General features: G+C 55.1%; 1 protein-coding gene across 2 annotated transcripts in view; it reads right to left on the minus strand.

Moving 5' to 3' along the window:
- Positions 1-19,685, minus strand: part of TMEM179 (transmembrane protein 179) — a 44,827-nt gene that overhangs the window by 8,702 nt on the left and 16,440 nt on the right. Inside the window, exon 2 of one of the 2 annotated variants that reach the window (XM_060620936.3) lies at positions 3,378-3,620. In XM_060620936.3, coding sequence (XP_060476919.1) covers positions 3,378-3,620 — 243 coding nt within the window. Of the gene's footprint in view, positions 1-3,377; positions 3,944-19,685 lie in introns of those variants that run through there. The other variant, XM_060620935.3, reaches the window with a different exon arrangement.

Below are 19,685 nucleotides of genomic sequence, written 5' to 3' on the forward strand. Positions count from 1 at the left end.
CTCCCACGACCACCACTGCCTCTCAGGGTGCCAGGCCGGATGTGCTGTCTCCATGGTGACAGTTATCCGGAAAGCCCTGGGAGCGACTGCAGGCTGGGGGACAAGTGTGGGCAGGCAGATGGGTTGTTCTGACCCAGCACTCCCCAGCCGTGGATCACAAACCGAGGCCACCTGTACCCTCCACTGCCCTGGGCCCCCCCCCAGGCCTGTGACCCACCCCGGCCTCGCCCAGTGTCCCCAGCCAGCAAGCACCAGAGGAAGCCCCAGAGGTCTCTGTTTCACAGGCCCATTCCTTCAGCCACAACCAGGATGACGCTTCCTGCAAGCTGTCCCCACCCTTAGCCCCTTATTCTCCTGGGCACAAGCTGTCCAGGGCCCCACTCTGTCCAGGGACATACCGTACGTGAGGGGGGAGCTGGCACCATGGACAGGGTCTAGCTCAGGCGCCAGGGACCCGGCCCCGAGCCCTTTCACACAGCCCAAAGGGCAGGGCTCTGCCCTGGGTCTCGGCAGGGTCCTGGCTGGTCTCTGAACGTGGACTCAAGAGAATTAGTGTGCACACAACCCCGAAGCAGACCCCAAGGCTGACAGCAGCAGTGATGTCCTTGATGAGCTGGACACCCTGAGGGCCCTCACCACCCCACGAGCTCACTCTAACCGCCCTTCCCGGCCTCCTGTCTGTCCCGAGTCCCCTACTGTCCCAGCACCCGCTCGCCTGCTCTACACGGCTGGACCGACACCTGAGCCGGGACCGGCTTCTCCAGGCCCCCATCTTGCCTGCCCATGAGGCAGGCCCAACCTTTCTGGGGGCCCAGGACTCGGCCCGGCAGGCCTGCAGGGCTGACCCCTCGGCCAGACTATGGATCTGAAGACCCCAGGGCTGGGGGAGTGGCTGTGAGGGAGCAGACCTCACACGCAGGCCTCCTTTCCGTCTTCATTCAACAAACGCTAATCTGTGACTCCCAAGGTCAGCCCTGAGCACACAGAACCTGCCTTGGGTTCATCCAGCCCGGGGGGGGGGGGGGGGGGGGGGGGCCTCAGACGGAGCCACTCCTGGGTATCCATCAGGGGGAGCTCTGGCCTCGTCCTACCACCAGACCAGGATGAAGGCTTGACCCTTGGACAGATGTCACAGCGGGCTGGCTGCTGAGGGCACCTCGTCCCTATAAGACAAATGGCCTAAACGTGTTCAGGGTCTAGCCGGTGAGGGCCTGCAAGCAGGCAGGGCCCGGCCTCTGGGGCTCACAGCAATGTGGGGCTCCAGAGCCCCAGGGACCCCCAGAGACTGGGAGCAGGGCAGGGAGGGCTGAGAGCCCCAGAGCCTGTGGGAAAGAAATCTCGGTCACTCAGACGGGGCAGCAAATCTAGGGACAGCAGTAACAGCAGCTTCTGTCCTTTGTCAACTCACAGCTGTACCAGGGGGGCCTCCTGAGGGTGCTTGTCTTACAGGGACGAGGTGGGACGATGGGCCTGTGCCCACTGCCCCCAGCCTCCCGGACGGCAGGGACCTCGGCTCCCCTACCCTGCTGGCCGTCTTCTCCTCCTCAGACCCTGTCTCATATGCAGAGAGGCTTCCCCTGCCCCCATCTGCACAGGGACGCTGACTACGGTAACACCCAAGGTCGGCAACATGCACGCACGTGACACCTGAAATCCCTCCTGGGGACACCAGCCGTCGAGTGGGCTGAGGGAAGTAAGAGGCCTGTGGCAGGGCAGGATGGCCCCCTGGACTGGCCTGGGCTCACCGGGGCAGAGTTCCAGCCCCACAGCGCCCCCCCCCTCCACCGCCCCCAGAGGCCTGCCCAGGCTGACATGCGGCTTCCCGCAGACCCTGAATCCAGAAACAGTGATGCGCTGAGCTGTGCCCTGACAACGTATGTCCAAGTCTTCGCCTCAGGACAGATGCCTGTGACCTTAACTGGAGACGGGGTCTTTGCACGTGTCATTCAGCTAAAGACCTCAGGATGAGGTGCACCTTAAATCTAATGACTGGTGTCTTTATAAGAAGAGGGGAAAAAACAGAGAGAGAAAAGAGGCCATGTGAAGACAGAGACAGCGACAGGAGCGGCAAAGCCCCAGCCAAGGAATGTCAAGGGTTGTGGGCAGGCACCAGAAGCTGGCCTGGAAAGGATTCTCCCTCCAGAGGGAGCCTACCCTGCCAGCTCCTTGATCTCCGACCCTCGGCCTCCAGACCCGTGGGGGAATAAATTGTTTACGGCCTCAGTGTCTGTGATCTTTGCTGCACCAGCCCCGGAGACCCACATGTGTGTGTGTTGCTGGACCTCACCCTCCTCCGAGTGTGTCAGCCCCCACGCTGGGCTCTGCCTCGGCTGCTCAGGTCCTCTTTACCCTGCCACCCTGTCATTCCTCCCTGGCCCCTCTGAGGGCTCTCCAGAGTCCCTGCTTGAGCCTTCTACCCGCTCGGCCTCTCAGAGCAACAGCTTCTCTCTCACATCCCCGAAAGAAGAGAATAGGCCCCCAAACTGCCAAAGAGTGATGTGTGGAGGCCAGTGGGGGGGGGCAGAGTTTGGGAGAAGGCCCGGATCTCCCCTGTGGATGTGAGGGCAGGCAAGGGGCAGGATGGCCTCCTGGGAGCACAGCACAGCAGTCCACGGCAAGGGGCGTGGTGGGTCCACAGAGGGTCCCACAGGCTGGAGGTGCACGGAACGCTACTGGCTGAGGACCCCAGGTGAACCACATCCCACTCTCTCACATAATTGTGCCAGGGCAGGGAAAGGTGAAGGGGGATGCGGAGGCCAGGAGGGAGGGAGGCCTCAGGGACCTGAGGCTCCCATCTTACAACCCCAGCCAAGGTCCGAGCACTGGCTGTAGACCCAGAGAGGGTTCCCTCTGGCCTTTGCCCCACCACCATCCTTCCCAGGAGGATGGGGGTGAGGGGAGGAATGCCCCGTCTGCCTGATCAATCACCAGCCTGGCCTGGTCCCTCCCCTCCACCAGAGGAGCACCCAGGCCCAGACCTGCTAGGGGCTGTCGCAAAGCACTGACGGGTGTGGGCCCAGCTGAGCCAGCAAGCCAGGGAGGGCCCAGGGCTGCTCCCAGATGACAAGGCAATATTTGCGCCCCAGGAGCAAGGGAGGTAAATGCCCAAAGCGAGAGGTGACGCACACTCGGGGAGGGAAGCACTGGCCTTGTAGGGAGTGCGAGTGACCCTCGGGGTCCCGGGTTCTGCGCAGACAAAGGGCAGTTGGCACGGAGGCGGGGAGCTCCGAGGGCTGACATTTTAGGGCCCGCGAGCTCCCGGGGAAGAGGGAGGGGCCGTGGCTCCTCCTCGAGGGGGGAGGGCCTGGGGGGCGCTGCGGGCACGGCAGGGACGCCGTGCGGGGGCTGAGGGCTGCGTCCGCCAGGCCCCCACTTACCCCTCGTGTCCCTTGCACAGGAAGAAGAGCGTGCGCCAGGCGTGCGCGGCGGCGAGCAGCAGCGAGAGGAGGCTGGCGAGCAGGCTGAAGCGGCAGGCGGCCGGCGGGCCCCACTCCTGCACCGTGAAGCGCTCGCGCTCCTGCACCGTCAGGTTGGCGCTCAGCCACATGCCCTCGGTGAACAGCAGGCAGCGGCCGCGGAAGTCGTGGCCGTTCTCGGACAGCGGCACCACCACCACGAAGCTGAAGAGGAAGGCCAGGAAGTAGCAGACGCACTGCGCGAAGAGGAAATTGTTGAGCGCCATGGCTGGCCCGGGCGCGCCCAGGAAGCGGCCGGCGGAGGCCGCGGGGCCGGGCAGGCGGCGCGGGGCGCGGGGCGCGGGGCGCGGGGCGCGGGCCGGGCCGGGGCCGCGCGGGAGACTGCGCAGTGGCGGCGCCGGCGGGTCCCGCGCGCCCCGCCCGGGACGCGTGCGCAGCGGCCGGGCGCGGGCGGCGCCTGCGGTCAGCACCACGGACAGCTCCGGGCGGCCCGCGGGCCCAGGGGACCGCGCGGGGCGCGTGCGGGCGCGAGGACGCTGGCGCAGGGATGCGGGCGCGGAGCGGTAACGCAAGGGGGACGGGGCGTGTTGCTAGGTCCGCGTACGGGAGACTGGACTGTGCCATTACTGGCACCAGGAGCTACCTGGGTGGGCCTCACATGGGCTGCCTGTGTCCCCAGTCCCCCGTGAGCCTTAAGGAAAGAAGGCTGAGAGGTCCAGGAGGGATGTGTCGGAGATGCCCACAGTGCTGGGTGGGAGTCAGGTTGCAGTCCAGGCCGGAATGATTTTATTTTTTTATTTTTTATTTTTTTTATTTATTTATTTTTTATTTATTTATTTATTTATTTATTTATTTATTTATTTATTTTGCTCCAGGGCCCGGGAGTGACAGAGGTCATCTGCGGAGAGGTGGGGGATGGTGAGGCCTGGGTGTAGGGAGGAGGGAGCAGTCTGTGAGCTATATTTGCGTTTCTCCAGCACCTCACCCTCAGAGGGCACATCTGTTATACCACCTGACACAAGTAGGGCCCTGAGTTGATATTTGTAGGATAAATAACGAATGCCCCGAGCACCTCATTAACACAGCCTTTGCTGAGACGGAATCTGCTGATGCATTAATTAATAGAATTAATGCCTTGTCTGCTTCCCTTAAAGACTAAGTCACGTTTAGTCCAATTCCCAGAGTGAGGAAGCTCTAGTCTTGCTCTTTCTAAAAGAAATTGCCAAATGGTTTAAATTACATCAGCATTTTTGTTGCAAGCTCTAAAAAAAGTCTCTTTTATTGCCAAAGTAATATGTGCCTTTTTTTTAAGTCAAGCAATATAGATATAAATTAAGTAAGAAGATAAAGTGTCCTCATCCCTGCCACACTACCAGGAGTACCCACATTTCTAGAGATTTTGCTAGGCAGCTAAACGCACACAAACACACACAATTTACACACATGCTTCATGGTATACATGCCGTTCTGCAGGCCGACCCTTTTATTCCACAATACGTCATGGACATTATTCCCTGCTTGCACATAAAGATCTATTTTATTCTTCTTAATAACTGCATAGCCCTCTATAATAATGATGATTCCACAATTTGCTTAACTATTCCTCTTTGAATGGGTGTTTAATTCTCCAATATCTGCCATTTCAAATGCTGCTGAGTGAACGTTCTTACGTATATAGGCTCGTGTACTTGTGCAGGTATTTCTTATAAAGGAAACTCCTGGAAGAGGAATGGCTGCATCACAGGGTATGCACGTGTTAAGTGTCGACAGAAATTGCCAAACTCTGAAAATGTTGTGCGAATTTGCTCTCATGTCCGTGTCCTAGAGGCCTTCTCCAAAACTGAGAAATACCAGTTGTTTTAAAATTCTGTCAGTGTTATGTGGAAAACAATATCTCATTGATTGTACATAAACTTGGATTCTCCTTATCGTCATGAGGTTGAACATCCTTTCTTATGCTTGCCACCATTTGTAACACGTCTTCTGTGAATTGCACGTTCCGTTTGCATTCACTTTAATTTTTTTAAGCTCATTTATTTATTTTGTGAGGGGGGAAGGGCAGAGAGAGAGGGAGAGAGAGAATCCCAATCAGGCTCTGTGCTGTCAGCATAGAGCCCGATACGGGTCTCGAGCCCGTGGACCATGAGATTATGAAACCAAGAGCCAGACACTTAACCGACTGAGCCACCCAGGCGTCCCTATTTACGGTCACTTTACAGCATACATTGAAGACCAGCCATGGGCTGTGACAGCAACCCTTTTCCTGGAGAATTCACTCAGGGTTTCTGCTATGATGGAGCACCCCAATCCAAGCAAAGGGAACCCACTTAGGAAATTCAGCTCCCACACACCCACACGCACCTGGGGCAAGAGTAGAAATCCCATCCATCCGTTATCTGGCGGGTTGACGGATTTGAACATATCTGTTACACTTGAGGGTTTGGCCAAAACAAATGAGACCATGACAGTGAAGAAGGAAATGGCCCATGGGAAAACTCTAGGCTAAATTGTAAAGATTATTAAGTTTCTACATTTTAAAAGGTACAAGACCCTGGCATTTTTAGAGATGAGTTCTATTTAACTTTCAAAAGTCAAGGAATTCTCTTGTTATTGAAATAATTTGAAGCTATAAAAAAATACAGAAAACTCATTTTTTTAAAAATTCACTTCTTAAAAGTTGGCATTACATTAATGCTAAACCCTCATTAGAAGAGTGAGCCAAAGAAAGTAGCAAGAAATTTTAAAATATTGGCATATTGAATACAACTCAACATGGCAAGAAAATTTTAAACACGAACCAGTTACATTTATCACAAACGCAAGAATAGCTTGACTTTATGAAAACTATCCACAGTTTATCACATCAACAAATAAAGGAGAAAAATCCAGGGTTTTTGTTTTGTTTTCTTTTGTTTTTTGTTTTTTGTTTTGATTTTTTTTTTTTTTTTTTTTGTCAAGAGATACCTAAAAGGCATTTCATACAATGGAATGGCTATTCATTATTTAAAAAAAAAAAAAAAACAAAACTGTGTAAGACAAGAAGAAAATTGCCTAAATATGATAAAGACTACCTTAAAATAGTATCAAAAATCTGCAGCTACTTTAATAAGGAAAAAGGATGAGAATTCTCACTGTTACAACCATTACTGACAATTTGCTTGGCAATTCTACCTAATGAAACAAGTCAAGAAATTAAAATATGCAGTATATCTAAGGGGTGCCTGGATGGTGCAGTCAGAGCATCCGACTCTTGATTTCAACTCAGGTAATGATCTCACAGTTGTGAGTTCAAACCCTACATCAGGCTCTGTACTGACAGTGTGGAGCCTGCTTGAGATTCTCTCTCTCTCTCTCTCTCTCTCTCTCTCCCCCCCCCGACCCTTCCTATGCACTCTCTCTCTCTCAAAATAAATGAACAAACTTAAAAAAAAATTTAAAGATACTCTCCATAGAATTTGCAATTTTATACAATGACTAGACATAAGATGAACATACAAAATTCAACCCCCGGGTGCCTGGGTGGCTCAATTGGTTAAGTGTCCGACTTCGGCTCAGGTCATGATCTCATGTGTTGTGGCTTCGAGCCCCGTGTTGGGCTCTGTGCTGACAGCTCGGAGCCTGGAACCTGCTTTGGATTGTGTCTCGCTCTCTCTCTGCCTCTCTCTCTCAAAAATAAATAAACATTAAAAAAATTCAACACCCTTTCTCTGGTATCTTAGGTCAGGTTCTCTGGGAAACTGACTCTGCGACTCTGAAATTTACATGCAGCAACACACGTGATGAAGCAGGTCACAGACCAGGGGGGCAGGGAGCAGCTGTACCAGAGGCCTCAGCCACCACCACGGGAAGTTCTGAGAGTCAGACGGTCCCTGGGAAATGTCCCAAGCTGAGGCAAGGAGACCGTGTCTATTCTCTCACATTTTCCGGTGAAGGGAAGCGGCCTTGGGGAGGATGAATTCTGTTGGGTGAAGCGGCTGTCTTTGGCAGAGAGCAATTTCTAGAGGGAGTTGTGGTTGTGGGCAGATGGCAGTCAACATCTCTGGGGGCCGAGGAGTAAGTGCCTCTGTCCTGAAGGGGGGGCTAGTGACACACCACGGCGTTCACTACAGTCCTCGGGCAGCCCAGGTCTACCAGCGGCATGTAGGAAGTTCCCCTGGTTTGGGAACAGCTTCTCTCAAGCTCTACTCTTTGGGAACGTTTCTCGCCGCCTCCCCTTAGGGGCCAGAATCAGAGGTGGGGCTCTGCTCCCACAAGCCTTTCTCTTGTGACTTTTCTCAGGTAAAGGCCAGCAGAATCCTGCTCCCGCGGCTCACCTGTCACTTTCTGCTGTGACTGTTCCTGACCCACTTCTCTGTTCTCACTGGCGGCCATGAGCTTGTGCTTTACTGGGTCAGACCCGCGGTTAGGCGCATGCCCGTACAGGGCGCGCTGGCCAGCCGGGAGCTGTTACGTAGGTGACATTCAATTCTCCTCTGTAGCCGGCAGGGTCTTGCTCCAGAACCCTAGTGTCTACACTGTGATGATCCCACTGGCTTTATCTTCAACTCCACACAGCATCTTCCCCACTATAAACACTTCTAATACCGCAGGCATGAGATCTGCCCATTTGTATGTCCCAAGGGCTGTTTGTACCATAGCTTTGCATTTCTACAGGGTCTTGTCCTGCTCTGGGACCCGATCTGGGACTCTGGCAGCCCTCCATGTCACTCAGATACTGAGAGGTGGAAGAAGGGGGCTTCAGAGCCCAAAGAGCTCTCTTCCTTCTTGGTGATGGCAGGTGCAGAATGCGGTAATTTGTGCTTTTCTTCATAGACAATGTCCCAGCATGCTAGCGACCTGAAAGATGCCGGTGTGGTGGGATCCTGAGTCCTGTAGAGCTCTCGCATCTTAACGAGGCCTCCAACATACTTGCCACTTCTCGTCCCGTCCACTCAGATTAGAATATTGTCACTGATAGGGTGGCCGGTGTGACGGTGTGAGGCATGCCCAGATGGCTGTGTCCTTTCAAGTACATCATGACAGGACAGGAGAGTTAACACAGCCCTGGGGCGGGACTGAGTGAACACTGTTGTTCCTCCCACACGAATGCAAACCGTTTCTGGTGGGGGTGGAAATGAACATGTGCCAGATCGACCGCCCAATGTCGTGTATGGGGGCGGCGGGGGGGGGGGGTATGTTATTCTGCTCTGCAAAGACAGCACATCTGGAAAGGAGGCTGCATTCAGACTTCTGCTTGGCTGTGCTTGTGGGCATCCCCCTGTCCCCCTGTAGAATGTGCCCAGTTCATGCAGGCACCAGGCTGGTGACGCTGGTGACTCAGGTGGGGATGTGGGACCACCCCCTGCCCCCTCTTGGTCTTCAAAGTGGCTCTCGGCTCTGCCCCTCCCTCCAGGATTTGAGATTGCTTTCGGTTTACTCTCTCGGTAGGTGCGGGGGTAACTTCCAGACGCTTGGCTGGCCTTTCCCTCCAGGAAACAAAGTGCAGTTTCTTCCAACTATGTGTGTACATTTCCAACCATTTATACTCTCGAGAACCTAGTAAATGACCACAGGTGACTCACAGCCCAGAAGTCTCTCTACCACCTGGGCGTCTGCCAGAGCAAGCAGGCCAAGATGACACTGTGCCCCGTGGGCATTAGTCTCAACCCAAAGCCTGTGCCAAACCGTCCTCGAAATGTGTGGCCATGTCCTTTCCCCTCGAAGGTGCCTGAGCAAACGGCTGAGATACTGTCAGGAAAGGACGGGGAGTCGGCACCCAAACGTGGGTCTCAGTGTGGCCGGCCCCATCCTGCTCCAGCCAGTGGGTTCTGCTCTGTAACCTGGCTCAGGTCTGGAAAAGGGACCTTTCCTGCAGCGGAACGTGACGTCGTGTGGGGGAGGGGCTGCCTCGGGCTCATCCGCTGTCACTTCCCCGGAGGCCGTCCGTCCCCGGGGACACCAGACAGATCACCTATCTCTGTGGCTCTCTGCCACCAGGACCCCTCGCCCGCACATACCCCATCCCACACCGGTGCATCTTCTCTGCGAGCCGCGGGTCCCCAGGGCACGCTCGCTCTGCACAGCGGTCCCACTGCCCGCGGGGGGAGTGCGGCAGACCCCCTCCCAGAGGCTGTGTGCCCCCGCAAGGCAGGGATGCCACATCACCTCCAAGCAAGACGCTAAGGGCTGAACCAAAGACGTAGTGCAGTCCTAAGCCCCTGGGCCCTCAAAACGTGACTTTGTGTGGAAATAGGGATGGCCTTTACGGTGATCAATCAAAATGAGGTCACCAGGGTGGGCCCTCGCTACCACGACCGGTGTCTCGTCAAAGGTAGGAACTGCAGACAGGCCCGCGCGCAGGGAGCCGCCTTGGGAAGACAGAGGCAGAGGTCACCTCGGTGCGGCCTGGAGCAGCCCTGCCCACACCCTGGCCTCCGACTTCCTGCCTCCAGAAGTGGGAGCCAGTAAACGCCTGCTGTTTACGCCTGCTCTTTGCGCCCGCTGTGGGGGACTTTGCTTCGGCAGCCCCGGGACGCTGATCGATCCCCCAGGGAGGCGCCTGCCTTTAACGGGTGGGGGGCACTTCCGTGGGGTCGCGAGGACCTGGGGCTGCGGTCTCTGAGCTGGCGCAGGTCTGGCCCCCGGGGAAGCGGTTTGGGCCGGGTCCCTGCAGGGAGGGCTGCGGGCGCTGTGCTCAGTGGCAGGGAAAGGAAAGGAGGAAACCAAGACGGGCAGAGGGGTGGCGACCTCCACTGACCCTGCGAGCCTCTGGCCTTCACGGCCACGTGCTGACGGGTCACAGAAGCGGCCACCCTGGGACGGGGGCTGGACCTCGGTTAGGGGCCTGAGGAGAGGGCAATGCCCGGGGCCACTAGAGGAACCAGTACTTCCCTTCTGAGACACAGCTGCTACCGAACAGGATGCTGGGGCGGGGGCGGGGGGGGGGGGGGGGGGGGGCTTGCCAAGGTCGAGACCCGTCTCCTCGGGAGCTCTGCTGCCCTCAGAATCAAGGCCTGGGCCTGGACCCCGCTGTCTCTGCCCTCCTCTCCTAGGCTGCCGAGAAGGCCCTCTGGCTGTCACGCCCGTCACACACATGTTCTGCGTGCACGTCCTTCTCCGAGAGCGCCTGCCCCGCACCAGCATCTGGTCCCAGCCTCCGTACTTCCTGTGCCCCCCACCTGTCCAGCTCCCGAGTTGGGGCACCAACCAGCGCATTCCCTTCCCCTGGTGCCCACCTGATGCGGTGGGGCTGTCACCTCTCCACCAGCCACCAAGATGGAGACGCTGGCAACCAGCCCACCGGTGGCCCACGGCCAGAATCCCAGTTTCGGTCTGCGTCCCAGGACTCCCCCCACCCCAGGTCAAATTCTGGGAAACAGACGCTGGGCTTTGAGGTCCGCGGGCAGGAGGACGGAGGGCAGGGGGAGGGTCCTCTTGGAACAGCACCTGTGAAGTGACCAAGAACAGCAAGACTTAGTCACCTGATGACACAGCAGCAGCAGAGAACTGATCCCACGGCAACGACCCTTCCAGATCGTCCCAAACTGGGGCCTGGATCTTTGTATCCCCAAGTTGGCTGCCTCCCCTGGGAGGAGTCAAAGCCTGAGAGGAGGTAGTTATCTCCCGGAATCGCCAAGGGGGTTGCAGCTGGCGGCCAGCAGCAGGGGAGGGAGTGGGCACCTGGGTCCTGCCAGGGCTCCGCATGGGTCTGCCCAGCATCCCCGGCAACAAACCCCCGCAGGAGGCGCAACCCACTCACTCTGGCCGCAAGACCCGTGAACCGGAGAGGATCGCACGTGACGGGCAGCCAGCGCTCCAGATGGAAGGGACACAGAGTCGCCGGGGCACATAGAGCAAGACAGCGCATGGTGAGAAACCCAAGGTCGGGTGACGTGCCTGGGTGACGTGTCTAACTGCCACCGAAGCGCCACTCTTTTCCAAAGGAAACCGGCCACGTCCTGTTTTTAATGAGCAGATGTAACTATTTTAAGGTCTAGTCATAAAAGTGGATACACAATGATTGCTGGAAATTTTTGCAAAATGTTAAGCTTCACCATGAAGCCATGCTGACTAGCAAAGACGTGGTGAACAGGAGAAAGCAGCACAATGGACCAAAACCCAGTTCAAGTGCACATGGGAACTGGTCTGGGACAAGTGGCCTCTCTGTCCTGAGGGAGGGAGGGCTCCCTTCACAAGGCTGGGGTGCAGCAGACCCACCATCGGACAGAAAACACCTTTAGCCCATACCTCAAACCAATACAAAAATAAACTCATCATGTTTTATATTTTAATTTTTTTTAACGTTTTATTTATTTTTGAGACAGAGAGAGACAGAGCATGAATGGGGGAGGGGCAGAGAGAGAGGGAGACACAGAATCGGAAGCAGGCTCCAGGCTCTGAGCCATCAGCCCAGAGCCCGACGCGGGGCTCGAACTCATGGACCGTGAGATCGTGACCTGAGCTGAAGTCCGACGCTTAACCGACTGAGCCACACAGGCGCCCCGGAAACTCATCATGTTTTAAAAGGCCAGGAAGCGAAACAAACAAAAAAAAAAATTAATAGAAAAAAAATTTAAGAGTCTATTTGCATAACTTTAGGTAAGGGTGACCCCTCTAAGCAAGACAGGGAGCCCAGTAACAATAAAGGAAAAGACAGAAAGACCAGACCATATACAATCGTAAATCCTCAACGGCAAATAAAATATGTGAGTGTCAGAGTCACAAGACAAACAGTAGATAGGACGAAAATATTTGCAGCCCACGTAAACGGGCACGCTTTAATCCCCCAAAAGTACAAATGAGCTCTGGCAAATTGACACGTAAAGGGAGAGGGATGATTCACGAAAGTGGAAACGCAGGCATGAATATCAAAGATGCTCTGTCTCTGTAGCAGAAGCAAATCGAAACGGAAATGAAACGCAGAAGCTTCACAAGGTTGGTCATGTGTGCTCCTGGCCGGGAGGCGCCGTGGTGGCTGGGCCGGGGACCTCGCTGTCCCTCCGGAGGGCAAACCGTGAGCCCCTGGACACGTCCCCTGACCCCACTCTGACACTTCTCAGAAGCTGTGGTTCAGCAGAAAATCTTCCTTCGTGAGGACATACGTACACGAGTGCTTATTACGAAGATCTGTGCATGCAAAAAATGGGAATAACCAGCACGTTTATAAACCAGGGAGAGGAGTGCCTGGGCGGCTCCGTGGGTGAAGCGTCCAACTCTTAGTGTCGGCTCAGGTTCCTGAGATCACGCCCCACGTCGGGCTCTGCACTGACCACACAGAGCCTGCTTGGGACTCTCTCTCTGCGTCTCTCCCGCTCGTGCTCTCCCTCTCTCTCTCAAAATAAATAAATAAACAAACAAAACTTTCAAAAAAATTACTATAAATCAGGGAGAGGTTGAAGAAATTCTAGTAGCTCCTTATGAGATGGGAGATCACACAGCATCAAACAGGAGGCAGGGCTGTGGGTACTGGCTTGAAAGATTGTCACCGAGTTAAACCGTTTCAGTTTAGTGCAGTGTTTCAGCAAAGTGCAAAGTAACGTGTGTAGTATTATCCCTTTTTGTACACAAAAAGTATGGCTATGTGTCTCAATGCGTATGCAAGAGCCCAGACAGAGAGAGAAGAGCCACTTGCTGCCCCTGGGGGACAGCAGAGACAGCGGCTGCCCGTGTCCAGTTTGTTTCCACGACTTTGGCCCACAGCTACCCAATACTGCTGTGATTTGAAAGAAGGCTCTGGAAGTTAGAGACGGTCGGCACGGAGTTTACATCAGCAGCTGGACTCCCGCGGCAGCTGCCCAGGCACCGCGAGGACAGGGCCAGGACGCTGTGTGGCGTGCACAAAAGTCCGAGAGCCCAGCCTCATCCTGGCCGGTGGCCGACTGCCGGGAGCACTCACCTCGCTGGGCCTTGGCTTCCTCATCTGCAAACTGGGACGATAACAACCCCCACACTGGGCCAGGCGTCCACCGGGGGCTGCTGCAGAGCTGTTCTGAGGTGATGGGAGGTACAGGGGCTCCTCCGTCTCCCTCCCGTGGGCCATCCCCACACGGCTGCTCCATTACAGGCCCTGAGCCAGGCACGGGTCCTGCCCTCCAGGACCCCCAGGACTTCCAGCTACACGAAGGCCATGGGAACCGCAGGTACTGATGGCAGAGGCAACAGAGACTCCGAAAACAAGCCCAGACCATCACGCGTCTGCTTCGTGCCATTTTCTCTGCTGGTATTGAGGATGCACAGAAGAAAGGGTCATATAGGAAAGAAGATGTCTTTCCTCCTGAAAGGTTGCTGAGGACACAGTGCTTATTCATCATCCCACTCACTGTGTAGCAGCTGAGTACTGCCTGACAGACACCTCTCAGCATAGGGAGGGAAACAAGTGTATCACTCTGGAAGGGCTGCTGAGATGGTGGATGGAGGGGGGCGGGGGCGGGGGCATAAGGAGCCATCCAGTTTTACATGGATGAAATGAACTGATGCATCAGTAGGTGGTCTGACAAATGGGTCAGAGGGTGGGCAGATTGGTCAGTGGATGGATGGATGGATGGATGGATGGATGGATGGATGGATGGATGGATAATTGATTGGTTGGATGACTGGATGGATGGATGGGTGGATGGGTTGATGAGTGGATGGATGGAAGGATGGATGGATGGATGGTAGATAGGTAGGTGGATAGGTGGATGGATGGATGGACAGATGGACAGGTAGATGGATGGGTGGATGGATGGATGGATAATTGGTTGGATGGATGGATGAATGGATGGGTTGATGAGTGGATGGATGGATGGATGGATGGATGGATGGATGGATAATTTATTGGTTGGATGACTGGATGGATGGATGGGTGGATGGATTGATGAGTGAATGGATGGATGATTGGATGGATGGATGGATGGATGGATGGATGGATGGATGGATAATTGATTGGTTGGATGACTGGATGGATGGATGGGTGGATGGGTTGATGAGTGAATGGATGGATGGATGGATGGATGGATAATTGATTGGTTGGATGACTGGATGGATAGATGGGTGAATGGGTCGATGAGTGGATGGATGGATGGATGGATGGATGGATGGATGGATGGTAGATAGGTAGGTGGATAGGTGGATGGATGGATGGACAGATGGACGGGTAGATGGATGGATGGATGGATGGATAATTGATTGGTTGGATGGATGGATGAATGGATGGGTTGATGAGTGAATGGATGGATGGATGGATGGATGGTAGATAGGTAGGTGGATAGGTGGATGGATGGATGGACAGATGGATGGGTAGATGGAAGGATGGATGGATGGATGGATTGATAATTGGTTGGATGATTGGATGGATGGAAGGATGGATGCTTGGGGGATGAAAGTGGATAGGAGAATGGCAGGAAGATTGAAGGATGAACAAAAGTATTGAAAGAGCAGTAGGGGTGGATGGATGGGTGGGTGTGTGAATAGGCAAGTGGATGAGACTGCAGATGAAGAATGAGTAAAAAATTTGGGCGGCCACACTTTGGTTCTGAAGAGCTCTCACAGAATGATATTCGTGGCCTTTTGAGTTTGCTATTTTCGGGTGTGGACTTCAGCACTGCCAGCTCAGAAACACATATTTGTGGGTTCACCATGAGTGGGGCCAGTAACCACACCATAACCAGACTCAGATGGCTGACATAGTAAACCAGAGTGTCAATGTACGAATATTCCCAGACAGGGGACTGTCAGCAGGACGAGAACACCAGGCATCCGTCCGCAAAGGGCGCTGGCTCCCAGTCAGCAATCCCACGGGAGAAGGCGTCTTCAGAAGGCATCTTGTAGAGCACGGACTCCGATGGGGAGTGAGATCACCGGCGTGATCATGAGCTCGGGCTAAAAGGGGCTGATGCCTGCGTGTCCCAGTAGTATCCACCTGCCCACGTGACTGGAACATTCGAGCCCAAAATGGGGCTGCAGGGGTGTTCCCTCGCCCTCGACCATGCCGGGAAGGGCACAGCCGACGTGAACCTCTAGGTCTGCTTCTGTGGCTCCAGCTGCCTTTCTGCTAACACTTTACTCTCTGAGCCCGTGTTGTTCTTTTGCTGGCTCTGCCCGTTAAGAATCTTAACGCATCAACTTTCAGTTTTAAAAAATGACCTCAGCCTGTCCATTTTCCTCTTGGTAACACTTTTATAACCCATTCGCTTCTTTGATTTCTGGGGGGCATCTCCTATCACGACTACGAATTTATAAGTTTCTCTTGGCTTCGCGTATGTTTTCATCCTGTTTCACTCCATGACCCGTGTGCCTTCTTTAGGAGCTGTTCTGTTTGCCAAATTGAAACCCCCCCGTGCTTTTCATCCCTTTTAAATATTTTGCCTTGAACTTTATTTTGTACGACGTAAATGTAATGAGGACTGCTGACTCTGTGGTGGTATTTTTCACAGATTTTCTTCAGCCTTTTAGTTTGTAATACCCTAGCTTCCTTTAACGTTTTCACAATATTTTGTTTAGAATTTGACATTTATTTCCCTTGAATCTGAAAGCCTAACCCATCGGCACGTATCATCATTACTGGTAAAAGGAAATCTTACTCTGTATTTTCTATTTTATCTGTTTCCTGTCCCCTTTCCCACATTATTTTAGAGAAAAGGTTCATCTTATTCTATCGTTGGCTTAACTGGCTTTGAAATACTTACATCCCGTCTCCAATCTTCTCTTGGTTCCCGACAGGCTCACCAAACACAGACTTCAGCTTGTGTTTTCCTGATGGTGTCAAGCCTCAGTCAGGACGTCCTTCCAACGAGACGATCACATACCCTCCTTCCTTCCGGTCCTGGAATGTCCCTCAAGCCCCCCACATTCCTCCCACCAGGGCATCGGTTCCAGGGTGTGAACCATCTTTCACGAGCGATGCTGGGGCTTACACTTCCGCACCTGCACGACTGGAGGCACAGCCCTGCCACAGCCCTGCCACCAGAGGGTCCACGGAGAGAGCCCGCAGACGGCACGTCACAGGTCCCAGGGATGACATCGTCACCGTCACCGCCAGCTCCCGGCTCCCCTCTCTTCCTCCCAGGGAGCGTCTTCCAGGGACCGTGGGAGCTAAGTGTCTTCACTTTCCGTTCACACATAAATCACAGGTTGTCTGAGGATTTCACCTCTGAACTGGGAAGATTCTGCTGTCCTGATGTGTCCCCGCCCCCCAACACTGGGAAGACAGGTGTCCATCTGGTCCCTGTTCCTTTTCAATAATCTGGGTGTGCCCTCCCCACCCAGCCCACATCGGAAGCCCTCGGGATCTTCTCTGTAGCGGGGATTGTTATGCCTAGAATTCGTGATCCCCAAAGACCACTAGGGAGCCGAGTCCGATGCAAAAGCAAAGAGCCTTTATTCGAGCTAGCTCGAGCTCAATCCCCTACCTGCACCGACGAAGCGGTGAGATACCAGGGAGAGAGAGCGAGTTTCAAAAGCACAAAGGTTTTATTGGGGCCTAGGGGCAGTTGGTGAGGTAATGGCTATGGCCTCAGCCGATTGGCTGGGGAAGGGTCCTGGGGAAGGGTCCGAGTCCTGTTAGGCAGGTGAGGGGGGGGTTACTCAAGAGGAGGAGGCGTGGTCAAGGTGAAGGACACAGAACAAGATGGAGTCGGCCGGCGTAGGCCCGCCCTTTCAGGGATGATCCACGTTGCGCTCTGATGGGTCGGGGGGCCAGTCTGGGTTCTGCTGGTCTGTATTTATCTGCATGGCATCCGGTGGGGCCGGCGTCTGTGTTTAGCCCCGGAAACGTCCATAAAGCCCTCCCGTACCTCCCCCTGGAATCCGAGTAGATGGGTACAGGGACTTCGGGGTCTGTCCTCACAGCTCCGGGGCACCTGCGCCTCCCCACTCCTCCCTGCGTGCCACTCCCAGCTCACCGCCCCACCCCCACCCCCCGCCATGGCATGCCCGTCCTCCATGAGCCCATCTGCGAAGACAGTAGATTTCTAGACCTCTCCTTGTTTCTCTGGAACGCTGGCTGCCTCACTCCTCTTGAGGACGCCGGCTCCTTCGGTTCTGATTCACTCTCTCTCCTGGTGGGGATCGTCCCGGAAACTGGGTGACACCTGGCCGTGACACCAGCTTTGCAGCGGTGCTGCCTCGGGAGGGCACCCGCTGTGTCTGTTTGCCATGACCCTTGGGAGTGACAAGGACCCCCCTCCTTGACCGAACTTGAGTCGGCCTCCTCCGAACCCAAGCCTCATCCTTGGCCAGCTGAGTCCAATTTCACAGAGACTAAACCCGCGTCTCAAGAATCCCCCACCTTAGGTGCCAGTCAGGCCCTTCTTCCTCCCGGCAGTGCTCCACTCATCCCCTCCCCCGCCGGTCTCTGTCTCGGCAGAGTCCAGCCCTCTCTCCCCTGCTGCAACAGTCTTGAACAAAGTCTTCCCTGGCTCTTTCACAGTGTCCAGTGTCAAGTTACGAGGGGCAGGCGACACTTTTGGCTGAGACTTAACTTCCTTGTGTCTTTGCTCAGTAGGAGAGCAGGCCGGGCCTGGCCGGCACTCTTTCCTTCCGGCGGGGGAGGGCTGTTCCTGCCCCCAGGGCCACCAGAAGCCAGGACAGGCCCTGTGTCTTTGAACTAAGACCAGGCCAGGGAGGAGAGGCAGGTGGAGAGCAGCCCAGTGGGCCGGCACTGCAGGGGTTCTGTGCCCCTTCTGCGCCCAGAGTGCCCCACACCCAGGGACGGCCGGCTCCCTGTCCCGGGGACCAGATGTCCCCACTCGCTCTTGGTACCCGCAGCCACAGAAGGGGTGTGGAACCCATCTCCCATCTCCAGCTGTGGGGGCATCTGGCCCCGGGGAGGGGGTGGGTACAGGGCTGAGGGCAGGGAAAGCAAGTTCGGGGAACTTCTGCCTTTCATCTGGCACTTCCTTTTTAGAAGAAACATGTTATTGTCTCAGGAAAGCAAGAGAAGAACCAAAACCAACAAATTATCACGCCCTACTATGCGAAGGCCGGTTGCAAGGCAGCAAATTTGTGCACACAGGCAAAGAAATTGTTCCTGAAAAAACGTGCAAATTGCTACGTGGCTGCATGTAAATGAACCGCTAATTGCTTTCTGCAAACAATATTTATGCAAATGGCCCCACACTCTGCAAAGCTGCACATGCATTTACATTTGTCACCACCCTGCTTTGGTCAGGACTGCGCACCAGCCCAGCGAGGGGAGCCCCGCCCCACACGTTCACACCTTGCCCTCTGCGCCCCCTCCTGGGGCCTCCGCCTGTGGCAGCGCCCTCCCCTGCGAGGAGAGCTCCGGTCGAGTCCCGCCTCCTGCGGGAAGGCCCCGTTCTGTTCACTGGCCCTGCAGTCAGAGCTGGCCACACGCCCCCATCAGCGAATTCAGTAGACGACCTCGAACTTGGGGAAAGTCTGGCGTGTCCGGATTTTTCTAAGATGTAAGGGCGTTCTGAGAATCGGGAAGAGAAGGAGGCCCGCAGGTAGCAGAGGAAAACTCACAGGCAAGATGAACAATCACAGAAAACACGATGGGCTGATTCCGACGCATGTGAGAAGGAGCTTAAAATCACTCATAGTGAAGAAACACACGTGGAATCGGCCCTAAGGAGCCCTCTGGGCGCCCAGGGAGGGGGGATCCTGCCTGGGCCTGCGTCACCCATCGCCCGAGTCACCCGAGCGGCCGCCAGAACCCGTGCTGAACAAGAGGGACAAATAAAGCCACACGGAAGCAGATCCGTCTGCATAATCAGAAGACGGGGAAAGCCGACTTCAAAGCAAGGGTAAGAGAGGAAAGAACAGAAAAAGGATGAACATCCCAGCAGGTGGTGCCTCACACTCAGAGGAGCCCAGGAATCATCACTAATTCCGAGAAACAGGCGGGGGAGGGGGGAGCTGCTGGGCAGGACAGCTGCCTGCGGCCTCGGCCTCGTCCTCAGGGATCAGGGCACTAACCACACACACGCTTAGGAGCATGTGCAACTTTCCGTGGAATCTTGCAAAGGCAGAGCGTCCAGAGGAGAAGGACCGAGGACAAGGCAGAGGCGCTTTTCTAGAGGGATTGGGGGCAAAGGCAAAAAGGAGTGAAAGGGGGAATTGCAGGTCCTGTTAGGAAAAAAGGAACCACAGATCTGGAGGACGCACAACCCCTCCCGCTCCCACCGCCAGAAAACACATCCCCACGGGATCCGCTGGAGAAACCAGACCTCGCTACACACATGAACCACAAGTCCCGTAAAAGCACCCAAATCCACAAAGTGAACAGAAGGAAATTAGGTCTAAGTCACCACAAAAATCAGAATGTGAAAATCAACACACTCAGCCCAC

Source organism: Panthera onca, chromosome B3 (assembly GCF_046562875.1).
Source record: "Panthera onca isolate mPanOnc1 chromosome B3, mPanOnc1 haplotype 2, whole genome shotgun sequence".
Lineage (NCBI taxonomy): Eukaryota > Metazoa > Chordata > Mammalia > Carnivora > Felidae > Panthera > Panthera onca.